Source organism: Chanodichthys erythropterus, chromosome 3 (genome assembly GCF_024489055.1).
Source record: "Chanodichthys erythropterus isolate Z2021 chromosome 3, ASM2448905v1, whole genome shotgun sequence".
Lineage (NCBI taxonomy): Eukaryota > Metazoa > Chordata > Actinopteri > Cypriniformes > Xenocyprididae > Chanodichthys > Chanodichthys erythropterus.
This window is the reverse complement of record NC_090223.1, coordinates 52,673,169-52,695,202: the sequence shown is the minus strand read 5'-3', so window position 1 is coordinate 52,695,202 and position 22,034 is coordinate 52,673,169. Positions and strand designations below refer to the sequence as shown.

Sequence of the window (22,034 nt, the reverse complement as noted above, 5' to 3'; positions counted from 1 at the left end):
GCAACCACATAGAACACCCTAGCAACTGCCTAGCCACACCCTAGAAACCACTATAATCACCCTAGCAACTGCATAGCAACACTCTAGCAACCACCTAGTAATGCCTTAGCAACCACCCAGTACTCCCTAGCAACTGACAAGGAACTGCCTAACAACTACCCAGAATACCTTAGCAACCAAAAAATACATCTTAGAAACCACCTAGAACACCAGAATACCCTAGCAACCACCTAGCAAGCACTAAGAACACACAGTAACCGCCTAGTAACCACAAAGAACACCCTAACAACCGTGTAGTGGAATGAATAAGACATTTATCAGCCTCAGAATAACATTTGTGTAATCCTGATGAAATCATGAACTTTCCTTGATCCACACTAGAAAACAGATTTACATTTTTTTTTATTACTTTGTAACTTTATGTTTTTATAATTTATATTACAAAATATTTCCTTTATATTGTTGTTCAATCTTATGATTTTATTTCACATGGACAATAAGCCATTTCTCATAACAGATGCTTACAAAATACTGAATTTAGAAAAATTGCCCCATTCAAAAATGTACAAACCCTTGATTTCTTACTGTCATGACCTGAATGATCCACAACAGTTTTCATGTTTTGTGATAGTTTGTGAGTCCCTTGTTTGTCCTCAACAGTTAAACTGATTCAAACATTTCCAAGAATCAATGCATTAAGAGAAGGAGGTGTGAACTTTGAACAGGATGATGATGATGATGTGTACATTTTGATTAATATTTTGTTTAAAGATCTTTTTTTTTTCTCCATTTAGTACTGCCATTCAGAAGCGAATACTTCCATGTTTCCCAGAGGACATAATAATTAAAATTCACCAGCAATCTTAAAGGGATAGTTCACCCAAAAATGAAAATTATGTCATCATTTACTCTTACTGTTTTAAACCTGTATACATTTCTCTGTTCTGTTGAACACAAAGGAAGATATTTTGACAAATGTATTAAACTGAACAGTTCTGGGGCACTATTGACTTTCATAGTATTTTTTCCCTACTATGGAAGTCACTGGTGCTCCAAAGCAGCCTGGTTACAAACTTTTTTCAAAACATCTTCCCTTGTGTTCAGCAGAACAAAGACATTTATACAGGTTTGGAACAAATTGAGGGTGAGTAAATTAATTTTTCAATTTTCATTTTTGGGTGAACTATCCCTGTAATGCATTGTGTTGCATCAGTTGTTTTTTTTTAGGGTTGTCTGCATTTTTTCCTTCAAGAAATACTGTTGAAAATCATATAGTTATAGAATAATATGCAGAGGAAAACCAAGTCTTTTGGACCCTGTTGTATGTTACATAGTATTTTTAGTATTTCAAAGTATTATAAAGTATTTATTTAAGTTACAAAACTAGGGCAGTTTAACAAAATATGTTACAGATTACTTTTTAAAGCATGTATTTTGTAATCTAGTGAAACACATTTTAAAAGTAACCTTCCCAATCCTGCTTCTCTGTGTGGATGCTAGTGCTGGATTAACAATATTGATTTTTTTTTTTTTTTATCTATTCTGAAATTGATTCTCAAGATCGATATTTCAGTCTGTGCTGTTTTCTGTTGATGCGTGAAAAAAAGTCTCTAAACATTATTTAAGGTGTGTCTGCCATTCAATAATCACAATAAGCTTTGTGCTTTGTTAAATTTAATATGAAACATGTCTCAACTTTCAAATTCTGTCAATTTTATCATGAATTTCAAACAATAAATGTTGTTTTGGCACTCTTTAAAGGATTAGTCCACTTTCAAATAAAATTTTTCTGATAATTTACTCACCCCCATGTCATCCAAGATTTCCATGTCCTCCTTTCGTCAGTCGAAAAGAAATTAAAGACTTCAATGGCCTCCAAACGGTTGAAGGTCAAAATGACAGTTTCAGTGCAGCTTCAAAGGGCTTCAAATGATACCAGACGAGGAATAAGGGTCTTATCTAGAGAAATGATCGGTCATTTTTGAAAAAAAAAAAAAAATACAACACTGATACAATACAGCCTTCAATCGTTTGGAGGCCATTGAAGTCCACTATATGAAGAAAAATCCTGGAATGTTTTCATCAAAAACCTTAATTTCTTTTCAACTGAAGAAACAAAGACATGAACATCTTGGATGACATGGGGGTGAGTAAATTATCAGGAAAAGTTTATATGAAAGTGAACTAATCCTTTAATTTGGCCGCCTCAGTTCAAGTGGCAGCTCGGATCAAGCGCATGTTAATCGATCCTCTTTTCCTCTGACTACTAGCTATACTAGAAACAGTACAAATTACTAAAAAAGTAATACAGCAGAGCTTAGGGGCATATAATATAAGTGCTATAACCATGGCGATTTCAGTTATGACCAATTGGCTAATGTTTTGATGAACTTAAGACTCAAGTTAGATGAAGTTAGTGTACTGTACGCTTGGTGCGGCATCTCCGGGGCATCTCTAATATACTGCTAAATCTGGGGAACAAATTCCTAATTTGTGGCCACGATATAGCCTGTATAGAGCCAGGACTACATCAAGTGAAGTAAAATCAAATTTATTTGTATAAAGCTCAATACACATCGCTTCAAAGTAGCTTTACAAAAAGTCATATTGTCTGCAAGATTTAGCCTATAATATTGAGCAGTTTTAGGGCTGGGCGATAGAAATATGTTGCTGATAGAAATGATACACAGTTTGAGATTTAGCTTAGCTATATTGTTTTTATTATTTTACCCAGCAGAAAAGTCAGTGCCACTTTTAAGACTGCATGAAATTATGGCATTGCAAAGGAGAGATATTTTCTATTGGCCGACATATTTTCTATTTAGACTATTTTCTACATGTCATGCAGGGCTCTGTATTTTTACATCATCCATTTAGGCTTCTTCATATTTCTATTAGGATCGGTGGATGCACAAACTGGATTTTACACAAATGATGATAATTCACTGTATTTCAGTAAGACATTGGATAAACCCGAAAGTGCATTTGATTTTACATTTTAAAACAAAACCGTGGTGAAATAAGACAATAAAAGACTACCAATAGCCCACACGCCCTGACCATATTTTTTGTGCGTACAATAGAAACCTTACAATGCTGAAAAAAATACCACTTTATCTACCATATCTACCAAAATACCACTTAATACCACTTATTTATGCCTACTATAAGACAGGAACCTTTAAAAACTATAACATAGGCCTACAGAACCAATAGGCCAGCATATTTTATTAACAGGTGCAAGCATTGGACAACAAATCATCTTGTAAAAAAACACTAAAAAAACAAAACAAAACGGTGATTTAAAATGTAAAATCGGCCGTTTGCATTCGGGTTTGTCCGATGTCTTAGCACTATTTAAATAATACATATGGAAATATGAAGAAGTAAAATGAATGAAACATTAAATGTAAAACAGCTCCATTCAGCCTGAAGTACCCAGAGGTGCCGTCACCATGCGTTTGTTTGTAAACAATCTATTCTGTTTCTTATGTACAATAAAACATTACCCAATAGATCCTAACTAAAATACTAAACATAATAAGATAATAAGATACGGTTAGAGTTAGCACTTAATATTTCTGTTTACACAAAATCATTCATAAAGGAATGCACATGCTCAGGCTTGTTCGAAGTGTTTACCAATAAGATTGGCTGTATTACAAACCAAAGAAATTTGGGTGGGCGGGGTGACACGTGTCGTCCAGGCTGCACTCTGGGGTACTTGGATAATCAAGGAGTTTTGCATTAGTTCAAATCATAGGTTCAAATGCACATTAAGGTGATGTAAACAGTTTATTCATATACTAATGACATGTTGTGCCCATTTGTGCATGTAAAACATGCATTAAGCTCAACATAAGGTCTGACCAACAGCCCTTGATTTGTCTGAATTCAGAAGTTTAAACTCTGCTCATAGTCATTTTGCACGTAGGCGCTTGCAGGTATTTACGGGGGCTGCCAGTGTATGGTCCAACTAAACCAAACATAGACAAACAAAACTATTATTTTCAATAAAAGATTATTATCTAAACCTCTGTTCATTCTCAATGAGAAGTGTCGACATATGACACAAATAAAGTCAAACTGGTTCGTAATCCCTTAAGCAAAAAGAAAATATATTTCCTTATAAATTAATGATCAATATATGAAATTATTAAATAGTATATTTGAAAATATGCAGACTGATATATTGTGTTAATATATTACAATATATTGAATAATACATAAGGAATTGTTGCTTTCATATTGAAAAATATGTGACAATAGTTAATAATCTATCATAATGTATGCAATTTTATATTAAGTAACACACATAATTACATATAGATGTGGATGCCATATGGTACTGCATGTGTGTGTATAATAATATATATATATATATATATATATATATATATATATATATATATATACATACATTGCATATATATTTACTCATGCAGTATAAACACATATTTATTATTATTAAAGTAATATTCCAAAAGAATGCAACTTAAAACACTAACAGATCTCCTCCTGTTAGAAATATTATTATATTAATATATTATTATTAATATTATTATAATTTTGGTCAACTAATCCTCTTCTTGTTGACTAACATTTAGCCGATTATTAGGGAGCAGCCATAATTGTTAATGTTCAACATACTTGAGTTTGTCCAGATGTTTGAGTGATTCAGAGAGCAGCTTCTTTCCTGATTCTCCTGGATGATTGTAGCTCAGGTCCAGCTCTCTCAGGTGTGAAGGGTTTGAACTCAGAGCTGATGCCAGAGCAGCACAACCTTCCTCCGTCACCATACAGCCAGATAATCTGCAACAGTAAGTAAACATGTTAGTTTGCCCCATTTTTAAAGATGTACACTATAAATAGCCACAGGAAGGAGTGGCGTTAGGGGTGGGCAAATGGCGTATTTACAGCATTATAAATAAATGGCATTATAATCAAACAAATTAATTTTTCTCCCGTTACAACGCCTTTACTGTTACTGAAAAAAAAAAAGCCACGTTACTATAATTGAGCAGTGAAGAGGTTTTCATCTGAGTATGGCTCTCTTTCAGCCATAGGACCTGCAAAGTTTTTTTCTGTGTGTTGGAGTTAGTCATACACAAATATAATTTTAAACTGATAATAATGTATGATTCTTTGTGTGCGTGTGTGTTACGTACGCTGCGCTATGTAATTGTTTTTTTTCATGTCGCTGCATATATGTGCGTGTCTGTACTCCATTTCAGGTGTGACTTCTGATTGGACGATCCGTCTGTCAATCTGCTGGCGTAAGGGTCTGACGTCAGGGATCGCGCTACCAATCGTGGGTTACGGAGCGGCTTGTGAGCAGCTTAAAACTTCAATGGCGGCAGCTCGAAAACAGACTCTGGGTTGGGGAGATAGGACATTCTCTGTGAGGATGGTTTTCTCGTTCGAGAGACCAGTTTGAGAGACTGATCAGTGTTTGCGACTTTACTGCTGTTATTATCTTGCAGTTGGGTCAGTTTCTCTTGTGTTGGGAGTGCTTATGTTCGTTTGTGCTCGTGTGTTCGATACATGCTTTATCTAGGATGCCGATTGTTTATGACCGCTGTATTCGCGGAACCTTCATCTCATGTTCCGGTTCAAAGCTGACCCGTGAAACCTTCATCTCATATTCTGTTTTAAAGCTATGTAGCCTGGCTGGAGAGGTTGCGAGTCAGGTAAGCAGGTCGCGACCTACATTTACACACGCAGAAGAAATATGTATTAGACACACTAGCCTTAACGAGTGGTGCTATTTCTGTATGTTTTGTTTGGTTAGACAGCGTGGTTTAGTTATAGCGTTTTGAACGTTGAAGATGTTTCTTTCTGCATTTTCTTTTGTTAGTTAGTTTAGCCCTTTAACTTTAGTTAGTTTTGTTTTGTTATACTTAGTTCTTTGATTTAAGCTCCACTCTCTCACTCCTTCCTCTCCTCCAGATCTTTTGCTGTTTGTTTATTCTTGTTACGTTGTATATATTGTAAATATCTACTTTATTATTATTATTATTATTATTATATTACTTCACTTATATTTACTGAAATTAAACCTTAGCAACGAAATTGCTGGTTTGTCTGTCCCTTTTCTTTTTGCCATCCTGTTACTGCCATTATACACACATTGCCACTGTTTTGTTATGTCTGATAATATTCCTAGACAAACTACATCTAATTAACGAGGGACGTAACATATTTGGGGGCTCGTCCGGGATCCCTTTCTCTTTTGGGGAAGGGATCTCAAGTTTTTATATTGTTTTCAATATCTCGGAGGATAGTTGTATGTGTGTGTTTTTGTATGGTGCAGGAAATGGCAATGAAAAGGGCATTGTTTGGTGCATTGTGAAGTGGTATAGTGATAATTGGACACAATGAGTACTTTTGACTTGCAATCATTTGTTGCTAATCCAACTTTGCAAGTGTTTGAGCGATGTAGAAAAGATGAGTTGCTGCAGATAGCTGACCACTATCGCATTCCTGTGGTGAGGCAGTCTCTAAAGCGTATTATTAAGAATGAGATTTTGAAACGTTTGGTCGAATTAAAAGTGTTTCTATTTCCAGATGCGGAAAGTGAGCGAGCTGACACTTCGGCTGTGGAAAAGCGTACGCCTAGCGTGGGGAATTTGGAGGAGGCAACAGGTGAGAATGCTGAGGTGGAGGCGGAGGCCGAGCCCAAGGCTGTCTTACCGCCCTTCTACCCACTGTCTCCGTCTTCCGTAGAGTCTGGGGGTGACGCGCGACTTAAGGTTCGCATAGCCCGACTCCAGATGGAAGTGCAGGAGCGAGCTGAGACGCGCCAAGCTGAAATGAAGTTACGCTTAGAGATCCGTAAAATGGAAATTGAGGCAGAGACGCAGGTGAAATTGCGACAGCTCGAGTTAGAATCAGCGAAGGCTGTCTCTGACCGAACTGCGCGGCTTAATCCTGTTAGCCCTGTTGTTGCGTCAGTAAATTCGGCAAATTCTGTGAGTGATTCGACCACTACATTCGATATTAGTAAGCAAATCGCTTTGGTGCCTCACTTTAGAGAATCCGAAGTGGACACGTACTTTGCTGCTTTCGAGCGAGTAGCTGCTGCACTTCATTGGCCGAAAGAGGTTTGGTGTCTGTTACTACAGTGTCGACTCGTTGGAAAAGCACAGGAAGTTTGCTCTGCGCTATCTTTAGAGGAAAGCTTGCGATATGATGTCGTAAAAAAATGCTGTACTTCGTGCATATGAGTTGGTACCTGAAGCGTATCGGCAACGCTTTAGGAACCATAAGAAGGTAGCTCAGCAAACATTTGTGGAATTCGCCCGGGAGAAGGGAGTTCTTTTTGATAAATGGTTGTCTACTAACAATGTGCAAGATTTAAGTTCGTTGAGAGAACTAATGCTTTTAGAAGATTTTAAGAATTGTTTGTCGGAACGAGTAGTCACATACCTGAATGAACAAAAAGTTACGTCATTGTCACAAGCCGCGATTCTTGCGGATGAGTATGTGTTAACGCATAAGAGTGTGTTTGTTTCAGGTCGGCCAGAGAAAGCACTGAATTCGGCTTCAACTCAAAATTCGAATACCCGTAGTAAAAGTAGTTCCCCACAGAATAAAGAAACACGAGAATGTTTCTATTGTCACAAGGTAGGGCATGTTATTTCTGATTGCCTGATGCTTAAACGTAAAAACCAGCAAGGACAGGTAAAACCTGTTAATTTTGTGAAGGCTGGGTCTGAAACTGTTCTAGAGAAGGATGAAATTGATGCAGGGTTTAAGCCATTCTTGATGAAGGGGTTAATCTCCGTAAATGGTAAACCTGAGGAGCAGAAAGAGGTACAGATTTTGAGGGATACGGGAGCAATTCAATCATTTGTAATATCTGATGTACTTCCGTTGTCGGAACAGACATCTTGTGGGTCAAGTGTACTAGTGCAAGGGATTGAAATGGGCGTAATTAGGGTACCATTGCATCAGATACACTTACAGAGTGACTTGGTTTCAGGTTTCGTTAGGGTGGGTATACGTTCTTCCTTTCCTGTCAAAGGTGTGGCATTCATTCTTGGAAATGATTTGGCAGGAGGTAAAGTGTCACCTGTGCCAGAAGTTATTGATAAACCTGACTGTTTTATCCATGCGGATGACATCGCTGATCATTTTCCAGATGTATTTGCTGCTAGCGTGGTTACTCGTGCGCAAAAACGCAGAATTGGAGATGACATTGTTCTGTCTGACACTTTTATGTCACCGGTGTTCACTGAAGAAAGTTCAGGGTCAGATCAGAAGGGCGCGGATGATGTTCAGCATGATAAATATTCCGCTGAGTCTGAATTGTTAGTTGAACCGTTTTCTCATGAACGGATTAAGATCGCACAGCGAGAAGACGTGTCACTGACTAAATGTTTTGCTGCTGCTGAAAGTACAGACTCTGATAAAACCAGTTTTGTAAAATACGTGATTGAAAATGGGCTACTGTTAAGGAAATGGCGTCCTAATTCAGATGGGGAGAATGAGTGGGAGGTTGTGTGCCAGATCGTTTTGCCTACTGCCTACCGCAAACAAGTGTTGAGTTTGGCACATGATCACGAGTTAGCAGGTCATTTAGGCGTGACAAAAACCTATAACCGCATCCTCCAACATTTCTTTTGGCCTGGCTTGAAGAGAGATGTATCTCAGCATTGCCGTACTTGTCATGAATGTCAGGTGATGGGTAAGCCGAATCACAAGATACCACCAGCTCCGTTAGTTCCGATTCCTGTCATTTGCGGACCGTTCGAACACATAATTTTGGATTGTGTTGGTCCGTTGCCGAAATCCAAGGCAGGAAATCAATTTTTGTTAACCATTATGTGTTCTGCGACACGTTTTCCAGAAGCTGTTCCATTGAGAAAAATAACTGCACCTGTTGTTATTAAAGCTTTGCTTAAATTCTTCTCCACCTTTGGGTTGCCAAAAGTCGTGCAGACAGATCAGGGGACGAATTTCCTTTCTAATGTTTTTAGACAAGTGTTGAAAACCTTGGGCATCACGCACCGAATTTCGAGCGCCTACCATCCTGAAAGTCAGGGTGCGATCGAACGTTTCCATCAGACGTTAAAGTCGATGTTGAGAAAGTATTGTCTAAGCTCTGGGAAAGAATGGGATGAGGGAGTACCACTTGTACTATTTGCAGTTCGTGAGGCAACTCAAGAATCTCTGGGATTTAGTCCTGCAGACTTAGTTTTTGGTCACACAGTTCGAGGTCCGCTAAAAGTCGTGAAGGACAGGATGTTAAATGACAAAAAGCCAACCGAACAAAATGTGCTGGATTATGTCAGCCGATTTCGGGAACGATTGCATAATGCGTGTTCATTTGCACAAAAATCGTTGTCAATTGCTCAGGAGGGCATGAAGAAACGGTACGATAAGAAAGCTGTTGTGCGTGAGATTCAACCCGGTGACGAAGTTTTAGTACTGTTACCAGTACCTGGTTCAGTTTTGACCGCCCGTTTTTCTGGTCCGTACAGGGTATCTAAGAGATTGAGCGAGACTGATTTTGTGATACACACGCCTGATCGCAAACGAAAGTTTCGAACATGTCATATTAACATGTTGAAATCATATTGTTCTCGTAAGGTACCTGAGAAATTTTTGGAGGAACAAGAAAAGCCAGTCGCTGTTCCTACGGAGGTTTTAGCCGTTGCTGCTATTGCTGTGCCTGACTCCACTGCAGTGAATGATGAGGTTCTGCTGCCATCTCCTGGTGAGTGTTATACTGACGATGGTGTTACACTTCGTAATGATTTGTCAACGTGTGGTAGACTTTCAAATTCTGAAGTTTTAAAAAGCTTGCCAGAAAACCTTGATAATTTGCTTGGGTCACAGAAACAGGATATTATGAGACTAATTCGAGATTTTCCTATGCTGTTTGGTGATGTTCCGACTCGAACTAATGTGTTACAGCATGATATCCAAGTGACGTGCAGTTCTTCTATTAAACAACATGCTTATAGAGTGAACAATATCAAGCGTTCTGTGATGAAGTCTGAGGTGGATTACTTGTTAAAAAACAACTTGGCTGAACCTAGCTACAGTCCGTGGAGTTCACCTTGCCTTCTTGTACCGAAATCTGATGGCACATTTCGGTTTTGCACAGATTATCGAAAAGTAAATTCTGTGACTGTACCAGATAGCTATCCTCTTCCTAGGATGGAAGACTGTATAGATAACTTGGGTTCTGCTAAGTTCGTGACGAAATTAGATTTGCTGAAAGGGTATTGGCAAGTGCCATTGACCGCTCGAGCTGCGGAAATTTCAGCTTTCGTTACTCCGGATAACTTCCTACAGTACCGGGTTATGGCGTTCGGGCTGCGAAATGCTCCCGCCACATTTCAGCGCCTTGTAAACATTGTACTGTCAGGAATTCAGAACTGTAATGCATATTTAGATGATTTAGTTATCTATTCGTCTGATTGGTCTGCGCATTTGACTGTTCTTCGGACAGTTTTTAAAAGGTTAGCTGACGCTTCCTTGACAATTAACTTGGCCAAGTGTGAATTTGGTAAAGCAACGATTACTTACTTGGGCAAAGAAGTAGGTCAAGGTCAAGTCCGTCCTGTTAGTGCCAAAGTATCTGCTATTGCTGACTTTCCCGTTCCAACGACAAGACGAGAGTTACGTCGGTTTTTAGGAATGGCTGGTTACTACAGAAGTTTCTGCCGAAATTTCTCAACTGTAGTACATCCTTTGACCAGTTTGCTAAGCCCATCAAATGCTTTTATTTGGAGTGATGCGTGTCAGCATGCTTTTGACAGTGCAAAGTTGTTGCTGACTAGTGCACCTGTTCTCGCTGCCCCAGATTTTACACGTACTTTTAAATTGGAAGTGGATGCTAGTGCTGTAGGCATGGGGGCTGTTCTTCTCCAGGAAGATGACGTTGGTTTTGAGCATCAATTTGTTACTTCTCTCGAAAATTCAACCGACATCAGCGAAATTATTCTACCATTGAGAAGGAAGCTTTAGGTTTGATCCTGGCCTTACAGTTTTTTGAGGTTTACGTTGGTTCATCTGTTCTGCCTGTTATTGTGTACACGGATCACAATCCCTTGGTGTTTTTGTGTAGAATGTACAATCACAATCAACGTCTTATGCGTTGGTCGTTGATTGTGCAGAATTATAACTTGATCATAAAGCATAAAAAGGGTTCAGAAAATATCATTGCTGATACTTTATCTAGAGTATGAAGCTGCTTTATGTTAAGTTTTTAAGGGGAGAGTGTTACGTACGCTGCGCTATGTAATTGTTTTTTTTCATGTCGCTGCATATATGTGCGTGTCTGTACTCCATTTCAGGTGTGACTTCTGATTGGACGATCCGTCTGTCAATCTGCTGGCGTAAGGGTCTGACGTCAGGGATCGCGCTACCAATCGTGGGTTACGGAGCGGCTTGTGAGCAGCTTAAAACTTCAATGGCGGCAGCTCGAAAACAGACTCTGGGTTGGGGAGATAGGACATTCTCTGTGAGGATGGTTTTCTCGTTCGAGAGACCAGTTTGAGAGACTGATCAGTGTTTGCGACTTTACTGCTGTTATTATCTTGCAGTTGGGTCAGTTTCTCTTGTGTTGGGAGTGCTTATGTTCGTTTGTGCTCGTGTGTTCGATACATGCTTTATCTAGGATGCCGATTGTTTATGACCGCTGTATTCGCGGAACCTTCATCTCATGTTCCGGTTCAAAGCTGACCCGTGAAACCTTCATCTCATATTCTGTTTTAAAGCTATGTAGCCTGGCTGGAGAGGTTGCGAGTCAGGTAAGCAGGTCGCGACCTACATTTACACACGCAGAAGAAATATGTATTAGACACACTAGCCTTAACGAGTGGTGCTATTTCTGTATGTTTTGTTTGGTTAGACAGCGTGGTTTAGTTATAGCGTTTTGAACGTTGAAGATGTTTCTTTCTGCATTTTCTTTTGTTAGTTAGTTTAGCCCTTTAACTTTAGTTAGTTTTGTTTTGTTATACTTAGTTCTTTGATTTAAGCTCCACTCTCTCACTCCTTCCTCTCCTCCAGATCTTTTGCTGTTTGTTTATTCTTGTTACGTTGTATATATTGTAAATATCTACTTTATTATTATTATTATTATTATTATATTACTTCACTTATATTTACTGAAATTAAACCTTAGCAACGAAATTGCTGGTTTGTCTGTCCCTTTTCTTTTTGCCATCCTGTTACTGCCATTATACACACATTGCCACTGTTTTGTTATGTCTGATAATATTCCTAGACAAACTACATCTAATTAACGAGGGACGTAACAGTGTGTCAGACAGAGCATGCGAGCGAGTGCAAGCTCAAACCAGAATACCCTTTGTGACATGCTGGATCGAAAATATGTGAACCAAGTTTTTTTTTCCTAGTCGACTAGTAGTTGTTCATTTAAGCCATTAGTTGAATAATCACATTTATATTAATTTACTTAAATACTGGAGAGAATAAACCATAATAATGAGCGTTTACGTATATAGCACTCAAGCGCATGCTTAAGCTTGCCATAAAAAACCGGAATGTGACCAAAACAGCAAGGAGACATTTTAATTGTTTATTAATAAAGTAATGTTTTCTGAATCAGTGTCGGCTGCAAAGATGAAGTTCACATTGCTGACTCTCATCATCTGCTCATAGTGAACACGCCTAGAGAAAGAATTCATTCAGATTAGGCTACATAATCATAGTAGCTTATTTATTTTTATTTTTAATTATTTCTTTTTCATTAAAGTAGATATTTCAAGCTTTCTATAGATATTTTCTCAAGCAGTCTATATGCTGAGTTTAGTTTCATTTAGCCTGTAAGATGCGCTCCTGTTCACGCGCCAGGATGCCTTCATGATTATATTGTCTGCTATATTTGCTTCTTATTTATTAAATCCAGGCAATTGGTTGATGAAATATTGATTAAAATTAAGATACAATTTTTACAAAATGAAATTCACTTTAAAGAAAGGCTTTCTACGAAACAAAACTTAATGAAGTGATCAAAATCATGTCTGACCCACTCCGTGTCTCCCAATATATTCACTTTTCATAATCAAATAAATAAATTTAATACATAACATTGGACTATCTAAACATAAATATGAAACTATGTTTTATTTAATGGCTACCAACACATTTAGTACAGTACAGTCGTAAGCAACAGCAGATACGAGTCATGAGTCGGATCAGGAATAGTTTATTCGTAGACTTATATTTAATATTGGGGGCATTCAAGTTATTTGATTATTTTACTCTTTTTTTTTTAAGTAATGCGATAGTTACTTTCCCTGGTAATTAGTTACTTTTATAATTATGTAACTCAGTTACTAACTCCGTTACTATTTGTGAGAACTAACTATAGCTAATAACTTTTTTAAAGTAATGTGCCCAACACTGCTTAAGACCAGAATGTTTTAAGTAAAGTCCCGATTGTTTTGTTACCTTGTCTCATAGAACTAAACGATTAATCAGAAAAAAACACACCCTCTAATTCTGCATTGTTCATAATGTTCCAACTGGTAGCACTAATTACACCGCAGCAGAAGACAAGCTGTGTGCCTTTATTTATTAGATTGTTGACATCTGTATCAGTTTTTTTTTTTTTTTTCTCAGAGCAAATGATAAACATCATGTGGATTCATTTCATTTTAACAAATGACCCAGCAGCTGATTGTGATATTTATTTGGGTTTTGTGGTTTTATCTTTTATGTGTAGATCAGGGATGGGTAACTTAAAAAGTGACGAGGGACAACATTTTTTCTGCTTCATACCTAGGGGCCAGAGATTATTATTCCGGACTCGCACCTTTTACACAGTCTTACTCAATTTAGTTTTTATTAAAGGTGCCCTAGAATTTACAATTGTATTTACCTCGGCATAGTTATATAATTAGAGTTCTATACATGAAAATGACATACAGTGAGCCTAAAACACCATTGTTTCCTCCTTCATATGTAAATCTTGTGCGTGAAAAACACCACAGAAAAATCCCAACATAACACCGACTGTGACATAACAGTCGGGATCGTTAATATGAATACGCCAGCAAAATTTGCATATACCAGCCCATGTTCAAGGCAAGGCAGTATAGGCCCTTTTCTCAATTACGTCAGTTAACTTCCGCCTATCCGCAAAGCAGTGGATCCGTTATTCCATCTTACCTTTGCGCCGGTGACTTCTCAGGGAAAATGCTTTAATAACTTTAAATGCGAACCATGTCAAGAATTTACACAGTCGTGTTCTTTTGGTAACGTTATTTATTATTTCCTTTCTGTAAATGCCTTGGTTAGGGTTTCCACGAGCAGAAACTTTAGCAATGTTGTGTCCTTGAATTGCTGTCAGAGTTTTATCACAGTTATTGTGTGTCCACACAAATCTGTTAGCCTATTTGAATAACAAGAATATTGTCTTTAAAAACAAATCTTTATTTTTAAAAATTGGTTGGCCTAGGCCCTAGGCTATGATAACGGTATTGTTCTTGTGAGATTTATTTACTAGTAATGGACACCTGAGAGTAGCACATCCTCATATAATACTCCGAAGAATTAATAGTGTGAAGATCATTTAGATCTTTAGATCATTTAGATCATTTTACATCATACCAGTTCAAACTGAAATGGTGCAATATATTAAGATTGTATAATTTGTAAGAGGTGTATTGAAAATACAAAACGCAAGTATGTGTTCATTTAATGTTTAAATAAATAAATAATTTTATTTCATTAATGTAATGCCGCTATAACAATGAGTACTGTTATAAATCCTCTGTATATTTTTATATGCGACAGTCTTGTTCTGCAATAAAGAGATGAGTGATGATGATGTTTTTTTTACTATGGTAAAAATGCCATGTACAGGAGTCAGTTTTTACAGCATTAACAGTCTTCATGTAGAAATAGTATTATATTAAACACAATTTTTATTATTATGTATGTCATATTTATCGAAACAAAACTGAAAAAAAAAAATAGACTGATATTTATAAAGAATAAGCTTATGTTGATCTTCATGTACATACAGGCACTGAAATAAAGTAGTACATAAGCATTGAATTAAAAGGTTTTTTTTTTTTACTGCACGTAAATGTCGGAAACGTGTTTGTTTCACAAATACTGACAAATACGTATAAACAGCTTCATCTGCAATAAAGACAGCAAGTTTGCAAGGTACTACGGGCAACAGAAGCGTATGGCTTCAGTACGTATTGAACTCTTCCGACTTCAAGCAGCAAATCTCGCAGATCGGTAAGTTCGTTGAGATCTGCCAAACACCTTGCCCTGAATTTACATGAAAGTAGGCGACTACAGTCATGTTCTAACCACATTTGTGGCATTTGTATAGCTGGGTGCACTTCATTAGAGTATTCCACTATATACTTATTCCAAATAGAAGCTGTGTGACGTCATGTGAAAAGGGTCTATTTAAAGGAGTACACACCCCAAATTTGCACATTTTTCCTCCCACCCCAAAATAGGCAGTTAAAACATGGTATAATAAAAAATCTATGGGTTATTTTGAGCTGAAACTTCACAGACACATTCTGGGGACACCTTAGACTTATATTACATCTTGCGAAATGGACGTTCTATGGCACCTTTAAGGGAAATCAATGTTTAATTAATGCAATTTGTTTTTAAAGATTTTATTAACTATACAACTTGCACAATTATGCTAATACAAATGGGAAACTTTGTTCAGTTGACAAGCAATATTACTCCAACAAGCAGATGTAAACATCTCAATTGCATTGTCTGTAAATCTGCAACAAACAAATGTACAGATGTCCTATTTTTGATTACAAGCCAAGAGAACATTTTCAACTCAAAAGCAGTTAAAAAGTGCTTATTCAAGAAAATAGTTGTTCCATATTGTACCATAATCCACATTCACAAATAAAAATGCCATGAATGTCATGAATAAAAATACCATTTTAAAAAAGGTATAAGAACATTAAGTGCATAAATTCTGTCATTCATTTGGCAAAAAGGTTTTGTTGACTATATTAAAATCTGTTCAACTCTGGCGTCACAGGTGTGTGTGTATCTTTCATATTTCTCGTTAGCTGCTTTTCCACCATCACGCCAACCCGTTCTCTTTGCTTTACTTTTCTGGGCTGGGAGGTACTGATATTTTGTTTTCCACTGTAGGCTGATTACAGAGCTTATATGCGATGTAATGACAGCATTATGCAGGATGATCAGTTATTTCTTTTAATTGTATGATTAATTTGTGTTCATGTTGCTCAAATAGCATGTTTAGTAAGCTATGGAGAAACTGGCAGCCAGGCAACAGACAAGTGTTCGATCCTGAGTGACGATGTCACTATTCGCATTCCAGCAGAATGATTCAGCACGATTGGCTAATTTCGCGCAGAGAATGGTTTGTAATCGTGCTATGAAGTACCAGGCTCAAGTGGAAATACAACTTGAAACGTGCCAATACTTAGAACCATTAAACCCAACCGTGTAAAAGCGGATTTTGTGAGCAGTGCAGTGGTGTAATAGCAATTTACATTAAAATCTTTAATTACAGATTTAGTTTCCAAACAAACCAAACATATGTTTAACTCCTTGAGCTTCGTAAAAAAAAAAAAAAAAAAACAAACAAAAAAAAACATCCTGACTGACAATTTTTTGTTTATTTTTGCTAATTTTAGTAAACTTTCACATCAGCGTGCACATCCTACGCCTTAATTAATACGGGTTTGATTTAGTAATCATATAATCAATGCAATCTTTTCATTATTTGTATCAGTGTAATGAGAACTTTTACAAAATTATCTATCTACACACACACAAAGCTGGACTTGATTTGGTTATTCTGAAGGTGTGTAAAAAAAAAAAAAAAAAAAAAAAAAAGGTTTAAATTAAGGGTATTTCTTAACTTTTCACTCCTGGTCATATCTGCTTATTGCTGTTGTTGTTTTTTGATGTTGGTTTTATTTATTAATCTCAATCAAACTGATTAGCAATAAGTGAATCTTTGGTGCTGTTTGTGGAGTTGTTTAATCAACCTCTGCTGACATCTTGAGTGATTAAGGGTTATAATGTTTACACGATAACAATGTACTAAAAATATAACTGTTTTTCCTTTGTATTTTCTGTGTACAGACAACGTTGTCAAAATGATCCACTTTCACATGGATCTGTGAAAACAACTAAAAATGCTGTATTATTCATGCCAGGCCAGTAGGTGTCGATGTCACTTTGTAAATGTACACTACGCACCTATAGATTGCACACGTAATACACATTCATGTCATCACCGTTTTCACAAATTCACGTTTTGTGGTTTAAACCGGGGATGATAATGGTATTGTTTATAAAAACTTGCTCTTTGAAACCCGTTTTCAAAAGTTTACATTTTCAGGCCCCCAAAACACTGTTGTTGTGTAATTAATGGTCAAAATGCATTTTCCTTTTTTTAGTTGAAAATGGTGTGTAAACAGCCCCTTAATGTCTTATTTCATCAGTTGATGTCAAGGCTGTGTTATATGATTTCACAGAAAATACATTACAATCACAGTAACACAAATCCTTTAACACAATATCACAACAAAATATGTATTGTGAAAAACACTATACAAATAAATGTGAATTTAATTGAATCAATAGATCACACAAAAGGATTGACTGCCAGGATCTTTGCTAATATCTTATAATCATTAACCAACTTGTGAGGCGGTGTGAGCATTTTAGGTGATCTTTACTTTATGTATAACTGTGATAACAGCCTGCAACATTGTTGGTGGTAATAGATTCTGCCCAGTTATTTATGTGAAAATGTCTTCAAAAATTAGGGACAGTTAATGTAAAAAATTATTAAGTAGAATTTAATTACAGATCCATCAGGGCCAAAAAAAAGCATGCTATGTTCATACTGTCACATGGCTCTGATGTGTATAGCCCTTCATAAAAAAAATAAAGTGTTTGTTAATCTGTGATTGTTTCATGTGTTATCTGAATTTCTGCTAGCTTCAGTTGTTCACTTGCTAGCCTTTTCTCCATACTCAGTATTTTGCTGTCAAGATCTCAAATACAATACCTCCTCTGCCTCCAGGGTCAAGGTATCTAATTCTGACTGTAATACTCCTCTTACCTTAGCAGTGGGGGACACAGAATGCTCTTAACCTATGTTGTTTATCATTGAGATAATCTGATTGATCCGCTCTATTATTTTTTTCCCTTTTGCCCACACTATATGAAATTATCTGGCCTCTTAAAAAGGACTCTACAAACGCTGCTGTGCATTGATCATTGAAGCCAATCACAGACATATCCGATGAGCGAATCAACACAAGGGCCAATCAGAGGTGTTTACGAATCTGCTCAAAAGTGCTCAAAGCATCACATTTTTAAAGTGTATAGTTTATAGGAGACGTATACTAACCTTGGTCTTTAATTAACATTAACATTAATTTGTGTGCAGCCTACATTACAATAACTGTCCTGGTTAAAGTGTAGTCAAATCGGTGTTGTTTTGAGCAAATGAACTGCATTCCTGCTGAAAAACAGGTGTTCTAGAGTGAAAATGTTGCCTATAAATAGTGTTGCACTACTTATCAAATTCACATCATTATGGATTATCAAGTTGTAGCTTTTGGTGTGGCATTGCTTTACCTGTGAATAAGACATTGGAGATTTGTGTGTGTGCATGAGAGTCTAATGGGAACCAAAGTTTACACGACTGCGTTCTCTGGAATCCTCTAAAGCGGAGGACTTAAACATTCCGATTTTTTGCCCCCGAACTGTGTCATAGCTCATTACCATAAAGCTGACCTCAACTTTCCTATGCCCACACCGTCCAAGACACACCACACCACACCGCTGCTCATCGGAGCTTGCCGCCAGCTCACATTGAAAATGAATTATTTCCGGCTGCTTTGGCGTTCTCACCACGGGTGTGAATAATGCATAGTTAGCATGTGGTGTGATGCGTGCATGTGTAAATGTGTGTGCATATGAAAAAAAGGCTCCCGAGTAAAACTGTGCACCTCATTGTCACAAAAAAGATCGATACATATATGTTATAATCTTTCATTCCTTGATTTTTCAGTTTTTTTTTCTAAAAAAAAAAAAAAGCAGTAAATTTATTCCTGTTTATTTTTTGTCTATTTACAAACTCACCACACATAATGATAACTGTAATTTATTGAAAACCATTTGTTTTCTGAAAAAAAAAAGACACCTTGCATTTGAAGATAGCACAGTGTTAGAATTTTACAGTTCAAAAAATGTAAAAGTATTAGCATTCACATTAATTTTTAACACCCCCTTTTAACACCTGAAACTGTCTACTCTGCAAAATTAATCTCTTATATCATATCTTCATTTGATGTTTATGATGAAATAATTTGTGAGAATGTAGAATTCAATCAGTGAGCATGTGCACTGAAAAAAAACTCAAGCATATTCAGCAGTGATTAATTTAAATGTCTCTGATTGGCCATTGCATTCATTAGCTCAGCAGAAACGTGTGTGATTGGTTATACTGCTCAAAGCTGCAATACTGTTATACTGCATTTTTGTTAATTTTGGTTCCCTCAAGCACCCACTAATTTCTGACCCTGTACAAAAATTAGACACATGGATGGTGCATGTATGCGCTGAATACATCTTTCCGCGCCCTTGCCCCCCTAATGTCGCCAATGTATTTTATATATATATATATATATATATATAAATATATATATATATATATATATATATATATAATGTGTAAGCATGGGCGACATTTGACTCTCGAGTTGGGGGGGGCAAGATTTTTTTTTTTTTGCTGGTAAACGTCTTTTTTTTTGTACCTGCATCAGCAAATTATTAGCAGAAGTTTAAGTAACTTGTTCTTTTATTTAATAATACTACTCATTTATTATATCTGAATCAGTGTCCGTCATTTTGCAACCAACTAGTAATAAAGAAAAATGTTACGTCGCAATTTAAAAAATATTACCATTTTAAACCATGAAGGCTAGCCCAGTTGATATCACACATACAATGTGCAAAACTTTGCGTGAGAGTTACGCAGCTGAAGTCTCACTAGAGGACAGGAGCGGGTCCTTGCCATAAATATATGTAGGGCAGATTCTGGGTCTTAGCGCTAGTTTATGATAACCATTTTGAAAGCTTTATATTCTAATCGCTGAACACATCAGACACACAGAATTCGAATGTCTTTGCGTTATTCAGCCTGAGGGTGGCGCTCTAATGATGATTGACAGACTCTAGTACACACAACACACAGAATCTTAGAATTTTAATATTTCTGCTTCCGAATTTTGTTTTAGAATAGTTATGTAGGAATTCATGTGAGGAAAAAAGTCATGTCTATTTTCAGAACAAACATAAACAACAGAACTACAACTATAAAAGCTATTAACATGAGCATGTTTAAATTAAAGATACGCTACTCCACATAGGAAGAACAGACATGCCAAACAGTTACTGACCTGATGCAGACACATATCTGAAGCGTGACTTATATCGTCTTGGTCTGGAGGTGTACGTGAGGTGTGTTTAACGTGGAAATAAGCGGGGCAGGCAGAAATCTGCCACAATGGCTCTCTATGAGAGGGTGCTGCAGTTCCATTTTACACCACAGATTTTCATAGGAAAGTTGTGGTGGCGCTGTAGAGCTGGGACGGGCTCTGAGAGCGGCTGCCCGCTTAGTATTATGAATACATGCCTGTCGAATCCATGCACTACATTAATATATCCTTCTCACTTTACGACTCAAATCTGAAAAATATTTGTTGCAAAATGCTGAACACATTTATAATTTATTATTAATTCAGTGTACATAGAGGTAGGCCTATATTTTAGGATGAATATTTTGGTGAGGCTCTGCCACACCCAGACGAGCCGCGGCTGCTACAGAAACTGAAAGTAAAAACTGACTGAGCTTTTGCCATCTGTCGCTGCGTTAATACCGCATATCCTCTTACTGTGTGTTCACACCGCCGGTGGCGAGAGCGTCAAAGTGACTCTAGTCGTTCATTTTCAATGAAAGCCCGGTAACGAGCTCCTGCGAGAGCGGCACGTCTTGGACGGTGAGAGCGGCGAGGAGAATTGAAATCAGGTTAACTTTATGGTAATGAGCTATGACGCGGTTCGGCGCCAACCATTTGGAATGTAGAGGTCCTCGCTTGAGAGGCTTCCGATTGGTTGATGCGGCTTGTCATTTACTTTGACCCTCCCGTCGGCGGCGGTTTGAACGAACAGTAAAGCGTTGTTGGCAGGGCGGCCAAGGCGATTGTTGACGCTCTCGCCGGCGGCGGTGTGAACGCACGGTTAGAGACTGTTAATTTATTTTCTTGATATTTCTCTTGTGGTTCATAGTGAGGAAAAAAAATAAATAAATAAAATTATACGAAAATATTTATTGTTATACAAGTTGTTTTTTAAACGAGGAGTATCCAACTAATCTTTTATTATCCTCACTCACAGTCAGCGCATCGGTTGCAGTGATATGCGCTATGATATTGCGGAGCAAATGAATTATCAATATTATTTTAATAATAAAAGTAGCATAATAATAAGAAGCATTTAATAGCTCTGCGTGCCCCGTCCGATATAGGCTACGCCACTGTGAAGGGATAAACGGTGTTCAGGCATGGCATCAAAGCGTTATGCTGTGTTCACACCAAACGCGAATGATTTCAATGTTAAGTCAATGTACAGACGCGTTTACGCGCGTCTGGAGGTCTCGCGGCGCGAATGAGGCGTTTAGCGCGGCGCGGAAGACGCGAATTCGCCTCATTCGCGCGTCTAGTCCTAGTAGATATGTCTAGTAGATATGCGCGAATGGTGCTTTTTGTGCATTTACGAGTTTGACGCGAATTCGCGTCTGACGCCAGAGTTGAACAATTTGAACTTTGGCGTAAATTCGCGCCACGTTAAACAATCAGGAGCCTGCTTGCTGCTGTGGCGGCAGGCCCGCCCGGAGTCACTCATTCAAAATGGAGGAATGACTGATATTATCAGTGAGCAGTCACCCAGAGATTTATGACACAAGTTCATACTTCAGACAGGAATAAAAAGGAGCTCGC

General features: G+C 37.5%; 1 protein-coding gene across 1 annotated transcript in view; it reads right to left on the bottom strand.

Annotated features, from left to right (window-relative positions):
• Positions 1-22,034, bottom strand: part of LOC137017951 (uncharacterized) — a 45,533-nt gene that overhangs the window by 2,637 nt on the left and 20,862 nt on the right. The window contains exon 7 of the mRNA XM_067382755.1: positions 4,651-4,812. Within this exon, the coding sequence (XP_067238856.1) occupies positions 4,651-4,812 (162 nt within the window). The remainder of the gene's footprint in view (positions 1-4,650; positions 4,813-22,034) is intronic.